The sequence below is a fragment of the Pteronotus mesoamericanus genome, unplaced genomic scaffold, assembly GCF_021234165.1.
Source record: "Pteronotus mesoamericanus isolate MK-2021 breed Mesoamerican mustached bat unplaced genomic scaffold, CSHL_Meso_final contig_164, whole genome shotgun sequence".
Classification (NCBI taxonomy): domain Eukaryota; kingdom Metazoa; phylum Chordata; class Mammalia; order Chiroptera; family Mormoopidae; genus Pteronotus; species Pteronotus mesoamericanus.
Window position 1 is genome coordinate 16,279,340 of NW_026555065.1, and position 18,028 is coordinate 16,297,367.

At 39.6% G+C, this 18,028-nt stretch overlaps 1 protein-coding gene across 1 annotated transcript in view; it reads left to right on the top strand.

Annotated features, from left to right (window-relative positions):
* ATP8B4 (ATPase phospholipid transporting 8B4 (putative)) overlaps positions 1–18,028 on the top strand; it is a 194,955-nt gene that overhangs the window by 38,286 nt on the left and 138,641 nt on the right. The window contains exons 4-6 of the mRNA XM_054565443.1: positions 12,260–12,373; positions 15,318–15,416; positions 17,913–17,974. Of these exons, the coding sequence (XP_054421418.1) occupies positions 12,260–12,373; positions 15,318–15,416; positions 17,913–17,974 (275 nt within the window). The remainder of the gene's footprint in view (positions 1–12,259; positions 12,374–15,317; positions 15,417–17,912; positions 17,975–18,028) is intronic.

Consider the following 18,028-nt stretch of genomic DNA (forward strand, 5'->3'; position numbering starts at 1 on the left):
TACCTCATTTGACTTTCACAAGTCTGCATGGTAGATGTTATCACCCACATTTTACAGATGGGGAACCTGGGGATTGGAGGGACTAAGAGATTTTTTTTCCAAAGTCACATAGTTTGTAAAATGTGGAGTCACCTTTCAGATTCAGGACTCCAAGCCCTCACTTCTTCCTAATACTTATGTATCTCTTGGGACAATTGGCATTTACCCAAGTACTTATTAACTGGATTGTTGTTTATTTCTTTTTCTTTCCTTTTTTTAATTGTTGGAACTGTTACAGATGCTCCCCATCTCCCCTCTTTGCCCACTTCTACTTGCCGTCCCCTTCTCCTGACCGTCGCACTGCTATCTGTGACGGGCTATGCATGTGTGCTCTTTGGCTAATCTCGTCATCTTTTTTTATCCAGTCTGCCCCGGCCCCCCACCCTCTGAGATTTGTTGGTGTGCTCCATGTATCCATTCATGCCTCTGGTTCTATTTTGTTTGTCACTTTATTTTGTTCATTAGATTCCACATAAAAGTGAAATCATATGTTATTTGTCTTTCTTTTACTGGCTTATTTCACTTAGGATAATAATCTCCAGGATTGTTGTTTCTTTATGGTGAATGTGACTCAGATATTTTTTTGAGGAAAATGTCTTCAAGAAATTCTTGAGTCTTTCCTGAAACAAGATTTGCAAGGAAGGTCTTTCTTCTTTACGCATCTTAAGTTTGAGGTGTGCTTTGTCGTTTTTCATATATAACTCCTTTCTTTATAGAATGTCTCCCTTCCTCCCTCCTTTCCTTCCTTCTTCCTTCCTCCTTCCCTCTCTCCCTTTCCCTCTTTTTCCTTTCCTTCTTGTTCTTTGCCCCTTCTGCTCTTCTTCTTTACAATAGCTCCTGTCAAAATAGTTGTTTCTCACAAGGAAGAAGGCACATATTGAAAGCATTTTATGTTACCATTTTGCAACAGAAACTTGGCATATTTCAATGACATTTTCAGGGAAACTGTAGGGCTTAGTCATAAATGCAAAATCCAGTTTGAATTCGAGGTGTGGGATATGAAGAACACTATGAGCTCTGTAGGCTGTGATAAGCCCCTTCTTCAATTCCATGCTAATTGTAAGTGAAGTCCTTTCAACTAAAGCGATTTATGGATGGACTTTGCTATACCATATCTTACTTCTCATGTCCACCCAGTTGCCTGATGCTTTGCTGTTTCCAAGATCTTTCCCATCAGCAAGGAAATCCTCCTCACATCGAAGTGTTAGAATTTAATGTATTATCCTCCCTTGGGTATTTGAATTATCATGTAGGCCAGAGGCTATAGACAGTGTTTGACACCAAGAGTTGGCTTGAAATGATACATTTGTACTTTCCTCCACTCCCTAGCCCATGCATAGCACGCAGTCCTGCATATAATAGGTGTGTAAATATTTGGCAAAGGGCTTCTTTGAGTCATTGCTATGGTCTACTTCTTATTTTGTCATTTATTAATGCATTTATTTATTAATTTTTTTAATGCACAGTTATTATTAAAAATTAATAAGTATCACAAATTAAATTATTAAGAACAGAAATTATATGGGAATTGCCGTGCACCTGTCACAGGGGTAACGTACACAGAGGTGGGCAAGGCTCATTGGTACGTCCTTCAAGGAGCTCACAGTCCATTTCTTCAGGTTTTGAATCAGAAAATCTCCTAGACGTCCAGAGGGCTGCTAGGGGGCCATGGCTCTAGTGTGGTCTGGGCAAGTGCTTTGAACTTTCTGGATGTCACTTTCCTTACTGAGGATATAGGCAAGTCATTTCACTGGAAAGGACTGTTGTGGGAGGAGACTCTCTAAAATGGGTTTTATATCCTTTGTTGTTATAAATACAAATAATAACTATTGAAAGAAAACCAGTTTCTCATAAAGGCCTCAGGCCACATGGCATAGACCCCTAGGTTTCATCTTCTCCACTCCTTTCTAATCCTGGCCCCACTTATAGTTCCATTGGTGATTTTCAGTGGGAAGGACACAGAGCATAGTCTTCTATTCTCATGAAATACCTCCTGATTCTGTTTTGCCAAACCCACCAACTTCTCTGGCTTCTTCCTCCCCAAAACCAACATACTTACATAGGAGTCCGGGTAAACTTTATTTTTAAACGTTACTCCTGATGATATAAATAAGAAGCAGGACTGTGGATGAGGAATGCCCTGGGGAGGAGGAATGTGAGGGAAATGGGATGAGATGGTAGAAAAGGGGTGGGTGCTGCAGCCAGGAGTCCCTCATTCATTCATTTGTTCATTCATTGATTCACTTAGGAAATAGGGGAAAGAACCTGGTCTGCTTTGTTCCAGGGAAGCTTTGTATGCTCACTGTTCCTAGCTGGCTGCCCCAGTGGTGCCTGGGTGGATCATTAACTATTAAATAAATAGATGTCCACTGCAACTTGTCCTGGAGCCTGGGACTTAGAATTGCTCCTGTTAGAAGCACCTCAGTTCCAAGTCAGCTCAGCAACTTGGAGCATCTCTTAACACCTCTGCTCCTAAACAAAAACCACTCAATAAACAAAACACACAGGGGGCCTGAGTTTGTCTAAATTTAACTTTATTATTCAACCTTGGATAAGAAGAGGCTGGAGACCAGGAAAGGCTAGGCATGTTTTAGGATGACATCTTTATGAGTTGGCCAGGGGACCTAGTTACCCCAGCACCGTGCAGAGGATAGGGACTCAGAGCTACACACACTTCCCATCTGATCTCCGGGGACTCAGGAGAACATTTCACAGTTACCCCAGAGCTGGTGTTATTTGTGTAGAACCCTAGGGTAAGATGGAGAGTCCACGGCAAGATTGTACTATTTGTAGTGTGTTGTTATAACCTCTCAGCCCTTTGGGAAATTCTTTACCGGTGTCTTTCCTTGTTAACTGGACTTTTCCATTGTGCTTTTTGTTATTGCCATAAACACTGAGGTCCTGCTTGAAATTTGGCTTAGTTCCCAGACTACACAGCAGCATGAACATGGTCTAATTTTTAGTCCTAATAAACAAAGCAGATCATATGCAGTTGTAGTTAAGGAAACTGGCCTGAGCAAGCCAGCCCCACATCAACTTAAATGCTCACTCTGGTCATCCAAGGTTTCTAGAGCCCTAAAATGAGGTGGGTCAATGGATCAAAGCTAAGCGCCTGCTACCCCGCAGGTGGCTGATCTACAAGCACAAATGAGCTTTGGCAAAACAGTAAGAGGAGGGAAACAAATCATTAGGGATGCTCCATAAAAGTCCCACTGAAATACAACCTTTGGTTTTTTCCCCTTTTCTCTTTTGTATACCTTCCTTTTGTTTTACCTCTTACCTTTCTGGAGAAGGTGTATACTAGGTCTCTCTCTATGTAACTTAAAAGTATTTTCAGTCCTTTTTCAGATGTCACAAAAGAAAGTTAACATTTCATCTAGAACTATTTGAGTCTTTGTATGTTGCATCCATCTAAACACCCAGGAGAAAAAAATATTAGTGTGATTAAATTAATCTCTGAGGGAAATTTAATTTGTTCCCCTGGTAATTGCCCCAAATTAGTTTTTTTGTGGATAAATTACTATTCATAGGCTATTTACTAGTCCTAGAACAGTCTGTCAGATGCTGGAAACTATCCCCAGGCCTGAGGTTAGAAAAGAGAACAAGGTTTATGATTTGCTTTGAGGGGCACTGAAGCTGGGAAGCGTGCCTGGCCATAGTCTGCTTCTGAGGTTTAGATGGGAAATGAAGCTCCCCAGACAGGTCCTGTGATGCTCTCCCTAGATTGAGAGGATTGAAAGCGACTGCCTTAGGTGATTGAATTAATGTGCACTGCTCACTGTGTTTTAGTTTAAAGAGGTTCTTTCTGTCACCAGGCAAAGAATGTCCTTTAAGGGTCAGTGAATTCAATGATCAAGAGGGAGTCTAGAAACTCCTTGATTCTGACTCATTTCCCAAGAAACACCATTTGGGAGAGCACTTGAGTCTCTGAAACATAGCTTTTATAGGCAACTGTTGTGCTGCTCTAAGTTCCAGTTTCCTCATCTGTAAAATGGTGCTGAAACATTAAAAACCCACTGGACTTTTTGAAGATTACATGAGATGATGCATAGGCAATGCTCAGCACAGTGCGTGGCATACGTAAGGAGACGGTTCATGTTAGCTGGTGTCCTTGTATGACACAGAGATACCATTCTATGCAGAGCCAAACATTCCCCATTCTGTGTCGAAGTCGTGGTGACATGTGGGTCATACTCATTTCCTTTGACCATAACAATGTTTAATCTGGTAGTCTTGAAACTTTTTGAGCATGTTCCCTACTTGTAGAAAGAATGCCTTTCCAGTGGACATATATTTATTTTATGCGTATTTATATATTTATTTATATAAATATACATATATATGTAAGTATTGGTATGCATGTATATGTGTATACAGTAAAGACAATGTATTACAAATTAATAACTTTAACTGTAACTTTTTTTGTCAATATATGCATCAAAGTTATAATTTTTTCTGATAGCCTGAAGAACTATTTTGGGCAGCCCCGGGCGGGACTGGTGCCCCAGCAGTCTCATCAGACAGGGGAATCTTGAGGTTGCGTTAACCTAGAAAGTCAAACAAGCAGCCTTCCTAAGGGTGTCTTGGCAGGCCAGACGCTCCCGTTCTGTTGCTGTTTTCTTCATAGCACTGATCACTTAAATTGTGTCATCATTTTACAAGTTTATTGTCTGCTTATTCTTGCCTCAATCCCCCACAAATACAATGCAACTTGCTTCAGGGCGCAGGAACTTTATTTATGCTACATCTGCAGTCCTGGCTCAATGACGTAGTGCCTGATGCGCAGAAGGTCCTCAGTTGAAGGAGTAGCTGAACATAGAGGGAAATGCCTCCTCTGCTTTTATCCTCCCACAAATGCTTTTGTGCACAGTGGAGCGCTCAGGCTCAGGAGAATGTTACCATGATGCTGATTTCAGCCAACGTTTATTGACACTGTCTGTAAAGCCCCTTCTGTGGCTTGACATCTCTCTCAGTGCTGCTCAAAGGAGCGCTCTCATCTCTTGGCTCCCAACCCTGAATGCAATGGACGTCAGATTGGGAAACATTTGACGAAACCAGAAGCTGTGGTTCTGCCAGGTGGTATTGAGGCACCAGGCCCCAAATCTCCAGGCCCATCTGCCCCATACATGTGTTCTTTTGGAATCTTTGCATAAACACGAGTGTTTCACAAATTTCCTGAGTGGTGCAAGTGCCTTTAGGCCACTTCCTTTTTTTTTTATGCAAGTTGTCTGTGGACATGGTTTCTTTTCAGTTTTTGTCTTATGGTTTAGAGATAATCTCTCCCTTAGGCTTCATGACTATTTTTCTCTCTGGAATTCAGATTGGACCATAATAATATTCTATCTGCTTGCTCTTATGGCAAGAAAACAAGGCTTCCCCCGCAAAGTCCTGACAGTTACTTATAACAGCAGTTATGACATAAAAATATTTCATCAAATGCAGGAAGACCTTTTGATAGTGCTGAAACGGCGGTGCTCATTGTGAAAGCTTCTGGGCTTTGGCCTGTGGGATTCACAGCTGCAGGCGGTGTCCCTAGACAACCACAGGACGCATTTAGTCCTGGCCTTCTGTGACTCCCTCTTTAAGGCAAATAACAGGGATAAAAATAAACTATTACATAAAAACATAAACTGCTCTTACATATATTATTAATGCTCTTACATTGGGAGTAAAAGAAAAATCAATTCATACTGACTTAGTAAAATAAATGAGCAGATAATATAACTAAAAAGTCTGAAGATCGGGCTAGCCTCAAAGGAGGCTTAGTCTAGTTTCTCTCTCTGCATTTCTCAGCACTCTAGCTCTGTGTAGCATTTCTTCTTGGCAGAATCCCCTCTCATGGTCCCAAGATACCCCTAGTGCTACTTGCTTCAGGTTGGAATCCAATAAGAAAGAGGAAGCCTCTATCTCCAGCAATTCTCTGAACTGACATAGGTCATATGTGAATCCCTGAATTTAAAATTGTAAGTAGGAGATGGGCCACATAGTTGGTTTAAACTAATCTGGGCCTGACCTTGGAGTTATGGGTGAGAGTTCATGAAGACCACAAGACTAAAACATTTGGAGCACTGTTAGCTGAGGTAAAGGGCAGGTAGTCCAGTATCTGTTATACCTGACATTCAAACAGGACTGGATGTGCAACACTGATGTAGGTTTTTGACTTTTTTTTTGTAGCTGACGTGTCTCACAGTCTCCAAATACTAGGGCTAGTGTCCATTTCTGGTTGTGGTAGCCATTAGTCATGTCCATTGGTGTTTCTGACTTTCTGTCCTTTGGATATATGGTGATTCTTTCTGGTCAGTGAGTTGTAAGCACTTGGGTTAAAGCATTATCTTGCAGGTGAGAGACCCTCCAGAGCTCTTACTCTCCCTCTGGTACCACAACTAGAAGGGTTTGAAATAGTGGCTGGTCCATTGTGAGTAACTGTGATGAGCAGAGTGTCCCGGCTGGCTTATGGTGGTCAAGTTGTAGCACAAGCAAGAAGCAAACTCTTGCCATGTTACGCTGTGCGGATTCTCGAGTTGTTTGTTACTGTGGCATACCCAGTTTATCTTGCCTAGTACATTGGATTTCCTAAATTAATTTGAATTATTTAGGGGTTGCTCACAAAAATCCTGTATTTGTACATTTTTTCAACTTAGCAAGAACACTTTCACATCTATGATTTCATCTCCACAACAGTCCTATATATAATGAGAAATATTAGCTTCATTTTGCCAGTGGAAGAATTGAGGTAAACTCCCCAAATGCTCTGTTTGCAGTGTTTGTTATTTTTTATTTGCTTTGTTCTCTTAAGCAGTACAATTACACAATGAAATCTCATTATAAAGAATCATGCTTCTCATTTTATTAATATTTTATTTGATGTCCCACCTCCGAAGAATGTATCACTTATTACTTTCTTCTTTCTCCACACCAAGTCATCAGTGTTGCCAATGCAAAGGACCCTGGCCGCTGTAGCTTCTATTGGAAAGATTAATTAAGGAGGTGGCTCGCTATACTGTGCACCTGCACTGAACTGTGTCGGCAGCCAAGAGAAACACTCTTGAGGGGTGTTGAGAGGGAATACAAGGAAGCTGTACTCATACATCAGGCACTGGATAACTGGGACTCTTACTGAGCAGGCTGACTAAAGAGGGAAAGAGAATATACCGTATTTCCCTTGGTAAGAATGTGGCAGCAGACTAGAAATACAGAGTGGAGATGAGAGCAAGGGCTGGCTGCTCTGAAAGCAGAAGAAACATCTGCTTTGCATCGAATTGGGGGAGCATCAGTGGTGAAGACAGCAGGCGCTGCGAGCAAAACGCTTGGGTTCAGATGCTGGTTCTACCACTGATAATCTCTGTAACTCTGTGCAAATTACTTGATCTCTCTGAACCTGGGACTCCCCTTATATATAGTAGCGATATTAGTACCTATTTCATAAGGATAGTGTGAGGATAAAATGAGTTGTGAAATATAAAGCTCTTAGAACAGTACACATAGTAAAACCTTAATAAATAATAATAATAATAATTCCCTCCACCACCACCCTGGTTCAAGCCACCCATTATTTCTCACTTGGACTAATTCAAAGACCTCCTCATTGGTCTTCTCACATCTATTTTTGCATCTTTTCTAGTTTGTTCTTCACCTTGTAGCTGGTGTAATGTTATAAAATTAGAATCTGTCAAGTTATTTCTTTGCTTAAAACCTTTCAGTAATTCCCTCTTCACTTATAATAAAGTGTAGCTTCCAAGGAACTTCGCTCCCTTGCCTCTGTGCTGATGTCTGTAGTAAAGCCTCTTAGTTAATCTTTGCAGTCCCCAAGTGTGCCATCTGCCCATTTCAGGGCCTTCATACTGACTTATTTTAGAGGAGCAATACTTTCTCCTTATCCTGATGTTATTTTTTAGGTGGAGGGGTCTCTACTGGGGTGATCCTTCTCTCTTCACCTCTTTTCCTACCCTGGCCCATGGGAGGTGGAGTCATGTGTCAATTTCAGAGGAATTCCTGGGCCGCCACCACTTACCTCTGCCCTCTTCCTCTAGGAAGTGAGCTTCCTACAGGAAGCAGGTCGTCTCTGATGGTCCTCGAGAGTAGGCTCTTTCCCTACGTGGGAGGCCTGCCCTGGCCTGGCATTGCCTCTCCCTGTGTGGTTAAGCCTACCTCATCATGGGGTCAGCTAACTGGCTCACCTACCTAACAAACTAAAGCCATGACTTCCAGCCTGGCTTCTATCAGCACTAAAGATGCTATATGGATTCCCCGGATGTATTCCTTTCTACTTTGTCTCTTCCTTTTCCTCTTCATGCATGTCTTCCTCATTTTGTCTTCTGGATTGGGATGTTTCGAGGGGTCCATGATTGAAAAGGTAAGATTGAAAGGTGAAGAAGATATCCTGTGTTGTATTACGGAATGAACTATACTAAAATTTGACTTTAGGCTGGCTCAGTGAAATGACTGAATATTAATTTGCCCAATTTAAGGTCTTAACAATACTCATATTCTTGGACAGGACAGTGGAAATGAAAACATGTTTTCCTTTCAATTGAAAAACATAGGTAAATGGGTCCACGGAGTGTCCAGGAGGGGGAGCCCTCACTCCTTGTTCTCAGTCACAACTGTGAGGATTTGCATCATCTGTGACTAAGTCACAACAGAGCCAGTAGAACAAACACAATCATTGCTTTAGTTTAGGCAAATAAGAGAAAATTGTCACAGTCCCCATTTGGCATTATCGCTTTATACCACACAATTAGCTGTTCACTTATGTTGAATTCAATTTCTTAGGACAGTTTTTTAATAATTCCTGCCATGGTTTTGAATGTCACAGTTGATGTTCAATCTGTCCTTTTTGCAAGATACAGGCTTAACCTCTATTTTAGTTGCAACTTAGAGGAAAGATATAAAACCAAAATAGGAATATGTGATTCTTTTACGTAACTACTTTTTCTCCTTAGCTTTCCTCTTCCCTATTATCTTCTCCAAGTCTCTCCTTTATAAAAATGTGTCATGACAACAAACAACAAGTGCTGGCGAGGTTGTGGAGAACAGGGAACCTTAGTGCACTGTTGGTGGGAATGCAGACTGGTGCAGCCACTGTAGAAAACAGAATGGAATTTCCTTAGAAAACTAAAGATGGAACTGACTGCCTTTTGACCCAGCTGTTCCACTGCTAGGATTTTACTCTAAGAATCCTGAAACACCAATTCAAAAGAACCTATGCACTGTACATTCATAGCAATGCTATTTACAATAGCCCAGGGCTGGAAGCAACCTAAGTGCCCATCAGTAAATGAGTGGATCAAAAAACTCTGGTACATTTACACAATGGGATACTAGGCAGCAGAAAGAAAGAAGGAGCCCCCACCCTTCACGACAGCATGGATGGAACTAGAGAGCATTATGTTAAGTGAAATACGAGGCGGTGAAAGAAAAATACCATATGATCTCACCTATAAGTGGAACCTAATCAACAAAACAAACAAGCAAGCAAAATATAACCAGAGACACGGAAATAAAGAACAAACTGACAGTATCAAGAGGAGAGGGGGATAACATTGGAAAGAAGGGGAGGGGTTGTCAAGGAATATGTATAAAGGACACAGGGACAAAGCCAAAGTGGGGTAGGATGGAGGGTGGGCAATGAGGATGGGTGGGGAGGGGGGAGTGGTGGTGGGGGAAAGGGAGACAACTATACCTGGACAATAATAAAAAAAAAGTGTCATGACCATTCGCACAACTTTCCGTCCCAGGCCACCTCTTGCATACATAGTTCATTGCAAAGTAGTCATCATTAACTTATAGAACAGTCTTTAGCACATTACTATGTATCAGACCAACCAAGCTGGAAATTCTTCTCTTGACACCTCTCTTACTTTCCCACAACTTACTGCACAGAACTGGACAGATTGATTCCTGGTAAATGTTAAAAATGGCCATTTAACAGATGACTTCTTTAAAGAGTATGAATGACTAGTAGCAGTCAGTGTAGGTTCACTTAAAACAAGGCACACCAACTAACTGCAGTTTTAAAATATCAGTGGATGGAAACTCCCTGGGCATGCAGATTCTGAACTTCAACAAAACTCCAAATTTCTCATGCTATCTTTACAGGTAAGACAGATTTAAGCCTCCTGGGAGTATAGTTAGGTGGATTTATAAATGGTTAAATAAAACATACTTAGTATGTTTTACATAAACACTTGAAAAAGATGTTAATAATCTGTGCAGAGGTCTCTAGTAGTTTGCCAAACCTTTATTTAATTAAAATTTAGGGAGGTATTTAGCTTTATGCATTTCCATTTATTGGGGTGATATTGGTTAATAACATTGTATAAGTTTTAAGTGAACAATTCTATTATCCATCATTTGTACATTGTATTGTGTGCTCACCATTCAAAGTCTAGTCTCCTTCCGTCACCATATATTTGACCCCCTTTACCCTCTTCATCTTTCCTGCACCTTCGTTTTCCTCTGGTAACCACCCTTCTTTTGTCTGTGTCTATGGGTTTATTTGTTTTGTTGTTTGTTTTATATCCCTCACGTGAATGAAATTGTATGGTTCTTGTTCTTTTCTGTCTGACATTTCACTTAGCATGATACTCTCAAGATCCATTCATGTTGTTGCAAGCAGCAGTGATTCATCTTTTCTTAAGGTTGGGTAGTATTACACTATATATATATAATATATGTGTATATATATATTATATATATGTATATATATATATATATGTATATATATATTATATATATATATATATACACACCACATCTTCTTTATCTAATCATCCATTGAAGGACACTTATAGTCCTGTCCTTTTCAATAAACAGTCTATGGCTTTCACAGGGTGTCCAACCTTTTGGCATCTCTGGGCCACACTGGAAGAAGAAGAGTTGTCTTGAACCACACATTAAATACATTGTGACATGTAATCACACACACAAAAATCTCATAATGTTTTAAGTAACCTCATGATTTTGTGTTGGGCCACATTTATAGCCATCCTGGGCTGCATGTGGCCCATGGGCCGCAGGTTGGATACCTAGAAGAATAATAAAAGGCATGTGTTTGAAATTTTTTGATGACACAGAGCTGGGAGGAATATTTAATAGTTTGGGATAGTTCACTTAGGAGAAAATATTTTTATTAGGCCAGTATAATAGGAATGTATGAAAGGTCTTATACATCAGTATTTAAAAAAAATCAATTGCATATGTTTAGGAAGGGGAGACCTGATTCATTTGTAATTTATGAAGAAGTAATCCAGAGATTTTAGTTCATCAAAACTCGATATGAATAAATAGTGAGCTACAACTGCCAAAATGGTAATGAAATTTAAGTCATGTTAATGCAATTGACCAGAACACAGAACATGGAAGACTTTCTTGTACCAGGATTAGTTGAACTGAATTTTTAATATGTGCTTGGTCCTTGACACCATGTTTTAAGAGGGATGCAGAGAAATTGGAATAAATCTAGAGGACGCTGATCAGGAAGAGATGTCTATAAAGTAAGTCATGGAGAATGCCTTAGGGGTTTGGGAATGTCTGGATCAAAGCGGAGAAGATTTAGTGGAGCTTCAGGAGTGATTTTGGAAAATCTGAAGTTTGTCAATATGCAAAGCACTTAGATTTGGATTAGGTTACTCCAGCAATGGAATGTGGCACATGTCAAGTAGTTATAGGGAGGCAGATTTGGGTTTCTCATCATAAAAACCTTTCTTGCAATCTCCGTTCTGAAATGGAGACAGGCTGCCTTGCAAGGTGGTTAGTTTCCCATGACAGAAGACTTTCAAAGACATGTCTAGGGACCTCTTGTCAGAGTTATCAAAAGGACCATGCTTTAGCAACATGGATCAAATGATACCCAAAGTTCCTTCCAACCTCATGGGCCTCAGCATGAATTCAGTTTCTGCACACAGTAGGTGCTCAAACATTTTCCAAATGAATGAATACATACATGTAAAAGAAGTCTCAGGGGCAAACCTTAGCATTTGATACATTTTTCAGTCATAGATGATTTTATGGCATTGAACAGTAATTTTACCTAGAGCATGTCATCTTGGGAAAAATGAAGGCCTTGAGCCACGGCTACATAGAGGTTAAAATTTCTTAGATAACTGGCTTGTATTTTTTGCTCTTGTATAACGCATGCTCAGCCTTGTAAGTTTTTGAGCTATTCCTGATAATGAATAATGCCTAGCCCCTAACTAACATGATGCTATTTCTTTTTCAGGATAATCGTATCCATACATCCAAGTACAACATTCTCACCTTCTTGCCAATTAATTTATTTGAACAGTTCCAAAGAGTGGCAAATGCTTATTTCCTTTTTCTTCTGATTTTACAGGTAATGTTTATGTTGTATTTCTTCATGATCTGTTTGTTAAAAGTATTCATATAATTTGAAAAAGTAAGTTAATTCACTTAGCTAAATGTTCATGATTAGGTAAAACCATCCTTATCAGATTTTTTATATTATTGCTGTTTCTCTTCACAAATGTGGGAGGGCTAGGAATGGGTAAAAACTAGAACATTCATCATTTTAAACACCGAGGTAATTTTCAAATGCAGTCTTGCACTTTATTTGAACCAAACCAGAGCCTAATAATTACTGCTCATGGCCTCCCTCCTTTCTTTATCTCCCTCTCATGTTGACAGTATAGATATTGCCAGAGTGAAGACAACAAGTCTAGCTGAGTAGTAATTTGTGGAACTTACTTTGGCAAATTTCATTTGCATCAAAGAACACTAACATATTTTACATATATATAAAATAAATGATGTATGCTATATGTTAGTACAGTTGAGTGACTTTTTTTTAGTTTTTAGTGGTTAATTGGTAGTTAGATATGTTGCTTTTTTCCTCCCATTTGACTAAAATTTGGGCCTAACTGGAATTTAGGCTTTTACTGATATTTGAGAAAGGCAAAGGCCTAAATCAAAGAATACACATACATATAAACAACTCATATTAGCCCGTTACAGGTAGTATTTATTTTAGGGCAATTTAAACACACTAAACTGGTAGATTCAGAATGTGCTGAAATCTGTGCTAATTATAGGAGGTAAGAAGATAGATTAAATGCGCGTGGTCTAGATTATTGTTGGAGAACTATTTTTCTTTATTTGAATAATTATTTCTATTAAGAATCTTTTGGTTGCAGAGGACAGGAACCTAAATTCTTTTTTTCTTTTGTATTAAATTTATTGGGGGTGACACTGGTTAGAAAAATTATACAGGTTTCAGGGGCACAATTCCACAACACATTGTCTATACACTGCATTGCATATTTACCACCCCAGGTCAAGTTTCCATCCATAACCACTTATGCCCTCATAGCCTCCACCACCTCCTGCCCAGCCCTGTCCCCCCACCAGCAGTCACCACGCTGTTGTCCATTTCCGTGAGTTTTTTCCTTACTTTTTTTCTTTTATTTTTTTGCTCAGTCTCCCCCACCCCTCCCACCCAGACTCCCAAATCCCCCTGGCAGCGATCTGCCTGCACTCTGTGAGTCTGTCTCGTTGTAAAGCAAAAGGGAATATGTCCATGAGTATTTTTCATGTAATGTATGACTGGGTTCTTGGGCAAACTATTTCAACAGAATGGGACATCGCTTTCCTCTGTTTTCCTTCATGTTGGCTTCATTCTCTGGCCGGCCCTTTCTACCTGGTGGACCCCAAAATGTTTAAATTTTTATTTTCCCAGCTCCAACTCCCATATGAAAAAGAGAGAGAGAGAAGGAGAGGGAGGGACATTAGCTCTGATTGAATTACACTGAGTTACACCTCTATCTCTAAACCAATCACTGTGGCTCAGGAATTTGACTCAATGATTGTCTTTACCTAGATCACATGCCAAAACCTGGAGCCAGGATGGAATAAGTACACCAAAATTACATGGACTGAAAGTATAAGGGTTTGCATAGTTTCCTAAGAAAATAAGGGTTAATTGAAAAAAAAACAAAACTGGATGCTAAACAGGAAAAAAAAGTAGTGAAAGTACAATTTACAATTTATTGAAGAGACTTTAGAATCCTAGATTTCTTTTTTTTGTCTCCCTGTGAATTTGTTTTTGGTTTCTTCATATAATCCTTTATACCATTCCAGAATTTTGAGCTCATTTCTCTAATGGCTTTCTTATTTCTGGTCAAAGGCTTTTGTTCACAGAATTTTATATCCAGAAGGGACCTTTGGGATGGTTTAGTCTAGCCTCCTTTCTTTTATTGATGAAGAAATAAGACATAGAAACACTAGATGATATATCAAGATTTTACCGCAAGTTAATGATAAAACTAGGACTAGAATCCAGCTTTTATGGCACCTTGTCCAATGTTTTTCTTGGAACCTCAGAGTCTTTTGAGGTTTGTTTGTTTTTTAAGTCTTATGTGGCAGCTATCATACAAAATCCATTAAGTTTAGAGCTGTTTTAATGGGGCCTGATCTCCAAAAACTGACCTTCTCCACCCAGCCCTTCCCTGCCTGATGGCACGGAAGCAGCTCCAAATTGCACCCCACTTGAAAGCCACCAGTCTAAGAGAGTCATGTCAACTGTCATGATGTGTCTCTCAGGTGGGTGGCTTTGGAGGTACCAGGCACAAGGCTTTAGAATTAAATAGACAGAGGTTCAAATTTTATCAGTCTATGTCCTTGGCCCAGTTGCTTGACCTCTCAGATACTTACTTATACAATGGGAAAATGATACCCAGGGCTGTAGCTTTTCCTGACTCTGGGGCACCATTCACGATATATTCTGTGTTTTGCACTGGGGTGCTGTTTACATGGAATACAAACCCCATGGGACTGTGTAAAACAACGCTGGTATGGAGTGTAACTCAATGAATTCCTCTCAGGATCAAATGACATAATATATGAAAAGTGCTTGGTGCAGTGTCTGGCTCAAGGTAGATGCTTGAAGAATCTTTTTTGGGAATTGGTGAGGAGTTGGTAAAGTTATTAAAAGTTGAGATGAGAAACTGAGAAAAGACAGGTGATGTTTATTACCTGGGCAAAGATCATCATCTGTGAATGATTTCAAGAAGCTTACTTCTTAAATTGTTATGAAAATTATTTTTTTTTTGGGCAGTTTGAAAAGTGATGCAATGATACTTCTATGCCATGTGTCTATAGCCGAATGCAAACACTTAAATTATGAAAAGTCATCCTACGTTTGTACAAAGAAATGAATAAAATCCCATTAATTTCTGGCAAGTCTTATAAAATTAAATGACAACGTTTGGAAGCTATATTTACTAAATTGAAAAGCCCTAAAGTGTTTAAAATATTTGTTTCAGCTGATTCCTGAAATTTCCTCCTTGTCTTGGTTTACCACCATTGTGCCTTTGGTCCTGGTGATAACTATGACAGCTGTCAAAGATGCCACAGATGACTATGTGAGTATTTGCTTTTGAGGAGTCCTGAAACCTCAATTTCAATTGTGACCTCTCAGAATTGGAAAATGGAGATTCATTTGAAATGTTTGAATGAAGCTCTTTTGGTCAATATGATATAAACCTCTTGTTATCTGATGATTAATACAAGTCAAAGAATCAGCAATGATTTAAGTAATGACATAGTTGGAATAAATGTCTCACTTCCCCACATTATCTAATCTTTGAGGAATAGTACTCATTTAGATGCACAAATTGCCACAGTTTGGCTTTAAAGGTCTTATTCATATAGACATACTTCATAGTAGAATGAAATTGTAGAGAAGAAAGAGAGAAAGAAAGAAAGAAAGAGAGAGGGAGGAAGGGAGGGAAGGAGGGGGGAAGGAAGAAACTTAACTTTGGAGAAAGTACCTTACCCTACCATGTTCTATCAGTGTAACATGAGGCAAACCATTTCTCTGAACATTTCCTTGCCTGAATAACATAGCCAATGACATCAGCACTATCGGAAGGACAAAAAGGGATGCTGTATATAAGGCACTTGATGCAAAGCCTGCCTCACAGGGGGTAAACAATTAATGCTTGTTCTCTGCTCCCTTCCTGTCCTGGCCAGTTCCCTTCTGAGCCTTCATATCTATTTCTAACACAGAAATTGTCAAGAAGAGCCAGCCTGAGATTACCACTGCTAGTCCTTCCAGACTCTTAACTGTTTCAATACCAAAACCCCCTTGGCAAAGCCTGAGCGGAAGTGAGAGTGGTCTCATCTTAAGACCCAGAGGGTGGGCAGCTCAGAGTTCAGGTGGCGAACTGATTGGTATTTTTCTGTGATGCCCAGCTAGTCAATTTAGGGGACTATTTTCAGGTTAGATACAGATGTGACTAAATATCAAATCTAAGTCTCCTTTGTCTCTACTGCAGTTAATGCTTAAATATGCTTTTATTTTGTGATAATATGTGCTGGTTCGACAATGAGATATCTTTATGAGGCAGGGTCTTGGCAGATGTTACTCTAAATGGGGGAAGACTGGACGAAGATTAATAATGAGAAAACCATTTATAAAGGGTATGGAGGAGGAAAAGTGCATGGGATAGTAACATGGATGGCGATAACTACCTCTCGGTGTGAAGGGGCAAAGGAAGACCTGAAGCTATAGTTAAGGGTTGCATGCAGCAGCTGGGGCTTCCTGTAGTGGAAGCAGCCACTGTTAACCCAGCTTGAAGGAAGCCAGGGAATTTCATTTTCCTCTGGCACTCTGATCTCTGCCAGTGCCACCTATTGGCCAAACCCAGCTGAAGCCAGAGGGAAAGGACAATGTAGGCCAGCTTCCTCTGGCACAGGGAAGAGTGGAGAAGGATGGGTGTAGATATGGAGAAACAAATGGAAAATATCTAGCGCCCCTGTCAATTTATGTACTTAGACAAAATAATTGCTTCCATTTTGATCGTTCCATTGGCGGGGAGGTTATATGCCAATGATGGGCTGACTTAATTTACTCTTCTACCAATATTATCAACTCTTTCCATAGTAACAAATGCCAAATATCTTATTCTTCCTGATAATGCCCATTAACTTATACCTGGCAATCAATGTAATTGTATGCACTGGGAACAGAAAGATTGGCATGAGTTTGAAAAAGAGGTTCAAAAGGGAAGCATTGGTTGAAGTATTTTGTGTATTGTGATATTGATGTAATATTTTGAACATTTTATAAGGAAAAAGCACCAATCCTGATGATTGAGATCTATGAAATCAGTTTCATGTTTCCTGATACTACCACCCCTTGTCCATCTGTGCATTTAGGCTAATTGGTTGAAATAACACCTTATACTTTAGCCTATTACTATCTGATCTTGGCAGTTCACCTGGAAAGTTTTATCTAGATGGCTGCTAATTTATGAGTTTAGTAGAGAGCTAATAATATTTGGGTTCTCTAAGCAATAAAAGATGTTTACATTACTGGAATATACATAAGAAATAGGATCACTTGGGCATAAAAACACAAATCTACACCAAATGCGGTTCAGTATTGTATTTTGATTTTTTAAAATACTCAGTACTTGATAAGATCACTGTTAACAATTAGAATTTCTAAAGAATAAAAGTACATGTTGTTACAAGTAATTTATTGGCTGCAAAGAAATCCATAAAATAGAATGAATGATATTTGAATGAAGACATCAAAATTGATGTATGGGTTTCTCTGGAGCTATGTGGCTGAGTAAAAGGCAGATTGCCTTCTTAGAAGCAACTAAAAATGTGTGGAAATTGGAAGAGCATTTGGCTAGACTTACTCCATTGGTGACACCCAGGATGAGGTTTAATGAGAAGGATCATGATTCAGATATAGAGCAGGTGGAGCTGGATCCAAGGTAACCATGAGCTTTGCTCATTTTGGACCGATCATTCAAATAGATGAGCTCAAAGTAGTTTCAGTGTCCTTATTTTTTCTGACCAAGTATGACTTAATATGTTTTCTTCACAAACACTTTGATTTTCAGTTCCGCCACAAGAGTGATAATCAAGTGAATAATCGGCAATCTGAAGTGCTCATTGACAACAAGTAAGAAATACATTCTTTGGGTTATCTTTAAGATATCTGAGGCCACAAACCAGG